At 39.9% G+C, this 8,371-nt stretch overlaps 1 protein-coding gene across 1 annotated transcript; it reads right to left on the bottom strand.

Annotated features, from left to right (window-relative positions):
- Positions 1 to 1,072: 1,072 nt before the first annotated feature.
- Positions 1,073 to 5,326, bottom strand: hoxb10a (homeobox B10a). The gene is made up of 2 exons (XM_024146535.2): positions 4,494 to 5,326; positions 1,073 to 2,955 (listed from the first exon to the last, which is right to left on the bottom strand). The coding sequence occupies exons 1-2, from the start codon at positions 5,293 to 5,295 to the stop codon at positions 2,678 to 2,680; spliced, it is 1,080 nt and encodes a 359-aa protein (XP_024002303.1). The 5' UTR covers positions 5,296 to 5,326; the 3' UTR covers positions 1,073 to 2,677.
- Between the last annotated feature and the right edge of the window lie 3,045 nt (positions 5,327 to 8,371).

The raw sequence follows: 8,371 nt of genomic DNA, 5'->3' as shown, positions 1-8,371 counted from the left end.
AGTGTACACAGGTATTTTGGGTGAGGCTTTAAAGTAGACCGTTTTAACTCTCCACAAGCCCATGTGCAGTAAGTCAATAACAACTTTTCTAGATCATATTGAATACATTTTTAGTGTGCAATTACAAAATGGAGGGTAGTGCGCAGACGTGTGGAAACGGCTCATTCTCGTTGTTGTTGCATTCGTCCATTACGCACGGGCGTTGATGTGCAGTACTGGAGTAATTCAGGTAGTTTCAGGTTCCTGTGATAAGCGTCCAGCCCAACAACTTGAAACTACCTAAATCACACAACAGCTTTGTCTCATATTCTCTTCAAAGACCTTCAGAGAACCTGATTGAGCCACTGGACAAGTTCCCATACCTTATAAACGTGGGTGACCATCCATAAACGTTATTCTTGGTTCCGCTAGATGAATAACATTTTTTTTTTTATGTAGCCTTTATTCCATATATACTAGCCTACTAAAGTGATCAGCAGTTATAAAACGAGACAAGATACAAACTGCAATACAGCAGGAATGAAGAATATGAGAGGAAGTAGCATGCCCATGCCATTTCAATCATGCACATAAAGGCCTATAACGCACGTTAAGACGTCTTTGTTAACCACAATAGCAGGCAATACTATTGTAGTGAAAAGTACAGTACTAGAATCCCTGTGACACATCCGCTACCCTGACTTCCTGAGTCTACAATAAATGCCCTGTCAATTGCCCCTGATAAAACCTGGATGCCCCAGACAGCGTCACTAAAATCGTGCGCTCTTCAATATGGCGATGCTAGCAGGAGACGCTACACAGTTTCCTTTTAAGACAAAAGGCCAACAGACAAAACGATCATATCCAGTATCCAGTGTGGGGAAGTTGCGGCATGTGTTTTCCATCAAATMTTCATATTCAAACAATATCAGAGAAAGTCCATGCAGAATGAAACGATAGATAACGTCGAATGAATCCATAAATCTAGATACCAATGGAATCAATGGGGACTAAATAATCATATGCACACACTAAATACACGCACGTTATTATTATTTTTTACGTGCCGTGGTTATCATGATGATCTGGTAAAAGGCTATAAATGTCACAGACCAGAACATAATTCCAGCTCGACCAATCTCTAACAATCTGGAAGACAAAAAAAAAAAGAGGGAATTCTATGTGGAATGCATGTAAGCCTACACTGTTCCCAGAGGACGTTAAAGACCGTCCTGTATGTTGGCTAACAACCCGCAAATCAGCAACGGAAACTCTGGCATCTGCAACTTGGCTTTTGAAAAAAAAATATATACATATTTTGAATTCAGAAGGTAGGCTACAAAAAATGGTGGCCACTGAACGCAGCTAGTGAACAAGGGAAAGAAGGTTAAAGGGACACGATAGATGTAGGCTAACCTTGTAAAAGTATATTATATCCATTATTAGTTATTACAAGGAATCACTCCTAAATCAGATTAAATTGTTTTAAAATAGGCCTTGTATAAACCAAATATATGCACTGGCATTGCTTGTTATGATAAGGAAATGACAACATACAACTATGCTACTGCAAACCACAAATACTAGCCTAATAATCATAGTTACAGCAATTACAATCATCACTACAGGATAAAATAATCACATTACTGGAGCTCATATGACCTGGTAGGAGAAGGCTCCTAGGAAGAGGAATTGGCCAAGGGTGGTAATAGGTGTCTAGAACCCCAAGTTGTTGCAATGGGATGTACTCAAATCAAACTATTCTGTCAGTTTTTCTCCATCTATCTATACATATCGAAGTTGCAAATGAAAAAATATGGGAACTGGGGAATATTTATTCAAGCAGAAGTGATAGGCGAAACTATATCAAAACAAATATTAGCCTAGAAATTAATAATACAAGACAAAAGTATATATTATATCCCAGGCTTGCCTTTTGGAACCTCAAAGGGCTCATGTGCGTAGGAACACGTTTCCCTATATCACCGAAAGCGTAACCTTTAATTCAAATGCTCTCATTTAGAAAACAAAGAGGTCTTTTTATATATAATCAAATCATTCATTATTGTAATCGACACATCCTTTGTTTCAAGTCAAGCTGAAAAAGGACTCCGTATAAACAAGAAATCATGTTTAAAATCCGTTACAAAAGTTCAACATATTGTGCTTATTGGTGCACATTTTCCAGCGCTTACAAATACATTGCGTCCGAAAATAAATAAAATAGTGCTCGCGTCATAAATAAAGTCATCCTTTAAAATTAGCTTCCCATAGCCTAGCATGAACTGTAAACAATAGTTTTCGATTCAAGACGGTAGCCTATGTCTGGCAAAAAATACCAGTTAAGCAACGTTGCAATCATTCTATTGAGCTATCAAGAAACAACTACAAGACAGTTGTTTAAATAATGATAAAATAAAGTGCTTTTATGAAGAGTGTTGCGGGACAGGGGTATGGAGAAAGAAAAAGCTTCCCGATATTTCTCCATCATGGAAAAACTCAAGTGTAACCGGTAAGAGCCACCATATCCTCATGCAAAGTGTATAGGACATAGACAGTACTTTCATCCAGGCCATCCTTCAGATCAGAACCTCTATCTCCACATCCTTCAGTATATGGTCCATCCTATTATTGACTTTGCATCATCCCGTGCTCCTGTCCATGTAGGCCTGTCTCTGCGCACCATGTTTGTGAGGAATCAGATGGGGAAATGTGTGACCGTGTCCCTGGTTCTGTGTTCCCGTGTCATCTTCTTCAACTTCATGCGGCGGTTCTGGAACCAGATTTTGACTTGRCGGTCAGTGAGGTTGACACTGCGAGCGATCTCCAGGCGGCGATCGCGAGTCAGATACATGTTGAAGAGGAACTCCTTTTCCAGCTCCAGGGTTTGGTATTTGGTGTAAGGASAGCGCTTCTTCCTCCCCGCCTTCGCCCACAGCCATCCACTGGTTGCATCATTTTCGAATGTTGCATCCTCTGTCAAAACAAGACAAAACATGTATTTAGTGGTAGACTGGCCGCACGCAAATTATTTGTTCCAGGATATGCACATTTCTATAATGGTTCGCGGGCACCTGGCTGAGAATTTCAGTTTACGACGGGATATAATGTCACATGGCATGCCTCTCTCCCCCTATGTGTGTGTGTGTATGTGCATGTGTGTGTATGTGTGAGAGAGAGAGAGATAGAGGTAGTACAATTGTTTTGTGTTCTATTTTCTCTTCTAATTCACTGATTGCTAGTTCTCTGGTAGTTCTCTGGAATGCGGGGTTTGTTATCACGTAGGCCTTAGCTAAAACGACGTACATTCTACTTGGGCGTGAATAGGGTATTATCAAAAGAACAAACTATTATCAAAAGGACAAATTGAAATATGTAGGACTACACATGCATAGGAGAGGCATAGGAATAGGTCTTACAAGTATGGTACTGAATTTAACGACTGTTGTGCCTACTGGAGTCAAATCAATTTGCCTAGCAACCCATACGTCAAACAAAAAACGATGCTAGACCCATGTTTGCATCAAATCTACTACACATCTCAATATTTTCCTATGTTTCTTTTGTAAATGGACAAAATGCTAAGTAGTAGTCTATCTGAATGTAGCAGATGATGTGAATGGTGTGTAGCCTTACAGCGAGGCATAGGCTATTGTTTGGCTAAATGATGCTAGCCTACTCCATAAATCATTATATGACAAAGCTCTATTCTGAGTAGGATGTAGAAATCAGAAGATTTCACACGAAAATGAACAAATTCATTGAAAATCTTAAGTAGAAATGGGTTGTTGTTGACCCATTAATCTGTTTCACTAGGCCTATAATGACAATTCATTTTTAATATGCCAAATGCCGTTGGACAACTTATTTCGACATTTACTATTGACAAACATGGTATAGTTGTAAAGAAAAGTATTATTTTGAACAAAATGACGTAATTTTTGGCAAATATTGTCATGCGTGATGACTTTACAACCTGAGTTGAAATATGTAAATATTTGGGTCATTGGTTAACGTCCGTGTTATATGACCCCCTTTTTAAATTGGATATTTTATGGCATCTCTCAGTGCTCATTTTACGAAACTATATACATGTTAGCTATAGCATCTAGCATTGCAACAGGCWAATAGAAGCTAGCATTAGCTTTAGCCTATATTTTATTGTGAGACTGAGTCAGTCGGTTATAGCCTACCCTCACATAAACCTGGGCCCACAATCAATTGTATGCTACACCTAGCTAACTGTCCCTAAACACAAAGGAGACTTCCGCTGTTTTGATGTTCAAAGGAGCGCACAGTAAAATTTAGTGCAATTTAGCCTGGCAGGGTAGTTCCGTGCAATAAATWCATTTTGAGCAATGGCTCCCTTTGTCCTCTCCCCTCTCTTCCCTTTAACAGCCTTAGTAAAAAAAATCACCTTGTCTCGATTGACCGGATCATGTTTTCCTGTGGCTATTGCCATGGTCGCGTTCTATCTTTTCAGAGCTTTTTTACTTTTCATTCCATTTACCCACCTTGCGACTCCTGTCTGGGACCTTTATCGCCCTTGGGTAAGTCTGATGGGGGCTTGTCTCGTCGTAAACCTATGACTAAGTCTTCCGTGTTGGTCTGACTGCTGGCCAGGGTGATGCTGCTGCTATCGCTTCTCTGGGCTGGACACTCACTGCTGCCCAGCGCTAAGTCATCAATAACGCGCTTGATGTCCGTGTCTGGATATGGCAGCACCGGGAAGCTCAAGTGGTACAAATGGCTCGAGACTGAGTGGGGAGCGCGCGGTGGATTGGTCGTGGGCAAGCCGTGCACGTTGTTGTTGTACTCCTGGACTTTGATCCCCGAGTATGACTGCTCCGGGCGGAAGTAGCCCTGAATTGGACCAGAACCGCCCGTCATGGAGCCCATCTCTGACATTAGTCTGGTAAAGGCAGACACGTCCGGTGACGGTTTTGAGTGGTTGTCCGGTTCCAGGAGCAAATAGGAGGAGTCGTCTTTTCTGTTTGACGCGCTGTAAGGGCACGCACTGACCTGCGGCACCCGGACCGGGCTCAAGTGTGGCWCGTCCCAGTTCAGTATTCCCTGGTGGTATTGGTATCGAGGCTGAGCCATAGCTTCTTGCGGCTGCAACGGCTGGTGCTGGTTCATTGTCCCGGGTATGGCCGTGTTTGGCACGGAACCCCAGTTATGTTGGACTCTGCAGTCCGGGTCAGAGCGGGCGGCGTGCTGGTGTGGGTGGGCGACAGAGGGGGGCTCCTTTGGACGGCAGTCCACGAAAGAGTTAACCAAGGACGCCGTGAAAACGAATCTCTCAGAGCATGACATTGCTAGGACATATTTTCGCGAAAAGAGTCTGGCGAGCAGCTTCCTGCAAGGGACCCAATAGCGTCTGGGGTTCACGGGCAGGCTCCTCCCCTTGCGGTGCTGGTTAATTCAAGCGCCTAAATCTGCTATTGCCAGAACTTCCTGTTTAATTGATTTCTGTAATAGGTTGCAGATTTCTTATCCATTCTCATATAGCCATAGCTTATCTTTAATTAAATGAAATGCATATCACCAATGTGTCAATGGAAGTAGCAGAGTTGTTTTCAAAATGGCTTTCAAAATGGCAGAGATTGACATGTTGTTCACTGCTAGATGGAATATCTGCATTAAATTATATTTTGGACACAGTGTGTAATTCACTCACTCGGTTTAATAATATATTTACGCCTGGCTTGCATCTATTCCAAGCTGTATGAGCATATTCATATCCGTTCCTAACGTGTATGATTTTATAGGATTAAAGCTTTCAAACCTGTTGTCAAAATTAAGCAGCGTTTCGCTTCGGCTACAATCCTTTGTTAAAATGGCAAATTTATCAGTCAGATTTATGCCTATGAATTCGACGAAATGTGCAGCAATGTCATATACATCGCAAGAGTTATTAGCTCAAATGCACGCCTAGCAATAGCCTATCACTTACATCATTATGCACAGACATTATGACCACATATCTTATTTTAAATGGATGATTACTTCATACTTTGTACAATCACACACTTATTTCTTTTTTAGTACAGGTTATATACAGTACCTTAGCCATGGCTCCTTATAACCTAATGAGTCATTGCTGTTGATTATTTATATTCTGTAAACTTTGTTTATTGTTTGTACATAAACCCCCCAGCTTTACAGACAATCTTGAATTTTTCCAACAATGGATAAAATATATAAGGATTAATCTTGTAAATGTATTTTTAACGCTGTATTGTTTAGTAATAATACAATAATGATAACAATAGTAACAACTAAAGCCGATAGCTATAACAGCAATAGTTATAACGTTCTTACCTTCTTAGCGACACATCGCAAATCTACAGTTGTTGTCATTTTTAAAGAAATGTAAAGTACCCGTCACACACATTCCTAAAAAGTGGTGAAATTGCTTTATTAATTTATGTAAAGGACTATTTCAGTCACACCTATAGACACTACAATATGGCATTAAAACAATAATTTAATGCAGGACTGTCTTTCATATTTGGTTAGAGGATAGGCCTATTCTGGGCACACGAACGAGCTGACGTAAAAACTAATTGTAGAATATTCGATATAGCCTACCTAGTATTGCATGTTTGAAATTACAAGAAATTAAATGTCATGGCCCATAATCAGGGTTACAACTAAGCCTCAAGTTGTAATAGTCTTGTATTTTTTTAAGCAGCAACATTTGACTGCATTAGGCAATATGGCCAAAAAAAACAGCTGGCATAGCAGGTATGTTTAAAAAAAAATCTAAATCAAATCAAACATTATTTGTCACATGCACCGAATACAACAAGTGCAGACCTTACCGTGAAATGCTTACTTACAAGCCCTTAACCAACAGTGCAGTTCAAGAAGAGTTGAAGAAAATATTTACCAAATAAACTCAAGTAAAACATAAAATAAAAATTATAATAAAAAGTATCACAATAACATGACAATAAAGAGGCTATATACAGGGGGTACCGGTACCGAGTCAGTGTGCCGGGGTACAGATTAGTTGACGTAATTTGTACATGTAGGTAGGAGTGAGGTGACTATGCATAGATAATAAACAGCGAGTAGCAGCAGTGTACAAAACAAATGGAGGGTTTCATTTCGAAACACGTGCGTAAATTCTGAATTTAGAAACAAATGAAAACACCTGTGTGTCTCAACGATAGAATTATATGTGCTCTTTGGTGCCAAGTATGCGCAAAATATGTATCCTAAATAGGCAGGCCCAGTGTTCATTCAACAAGGACCAATCAATGGAGAAGTCTACAGCATTGATGTGAAAGGTTTGATGAAAAAAAAAGTTAGGGGACAATGTGCACGTGGAAAATTGACAGAGAATACAGATACTGCTGAATGCAAGTAAAGGTTATAGTTAAAAACGATGTTTACTAAAACAAAGGGAAATTTGAACGTCTTGGAAATCTCCCCGAGTCCACATCCTTTGTGGCCTCCAGATGTCACTGTACAGTTGAATCATTCGAAGGGCTCATGACACGTTGAATGCACACGTTGAATAGTGGGCACAGATATAATATTGTGAATTTGTAGGGCATAGAGGTTTATACACCTTTCTTGATGCATTGCATTTACAGGCTAACTAATACCATATGTTGGCTTTGGACAGACAACAAAGACTGCGTGCAACTAATACATAAATATGTAGCCTACTTCTTACATTTCACTAAATTATAGACTAGCCAACTGATCAAAACTAAAAGGTCCGTATGCTATAACCATATTTCGTACATATGAAACACATAGCTAAGAAACATAACTAGCCTACATTCCAATCGAGTAACAAATCATTTTCTTTCTCGCAAACCAATAGGCCCTTGCAACTGTCCATCCGATAGAAATGATAGATTCGTTGCAGGTAATCGTTTTGCTAAAAAGCACATTGGTCAACAAAAGCACTATTGCAAACTGATAGCCTAATATTTCACGATAAAGTCTATTAGCCTACACATGTTAAGGTCAGACTTCGACAGAAGAATACATAAGCACCGTGTCTGAGGAAAATATAGCCTATATTAGAAGAAAAACAACGTTAAAACTGAGAAAGATGTAGAAGGTTCTATAAAACGTTTGCATGTGCGCAGAAGGACAATTGCTACTGCTACGGCGTTAGTATTGCATAGGCCTGCACATGTGTCATTAACATAGGTCTATCTATACAACTTTTAAAGCATCACCTATATTTAAATTGTTTATATTCTATATAATTTACCTATTCTACAGTAGGCCTACGCTACGTCATTCAATGTAGCTTTAACTTGGACTGCACACGTAGCCTCGTGGGATGAACTGTTCCCATATTTTTCTGTAAAGCCTGCCCCATGGGATGGTAAATAATAACAACAATAAGCTATGGGAAGAC

This window comes from Salvelinus sp. IW2-2015, unplaced genomic scaffold (assembly GCF_002910315.2).
Source record: "Salvelinus sp. IW2-2015 unplaced genomic scaffold, ASM291031v2 Un_scaffold16431, whole genome shotgun sequence".
NCBI classification, from domain to species: Eukaryota; Metazoa; Chordata; class Actinopteri; order Salmoniformes; family Salmonidae; genus Salvelinus; species Salvelinus sp. IW2-2015.
Note: the sequence above shows the minus strand (reverse complement) of the source record. Positions and strands in the feature narration are given on the sequence as shown.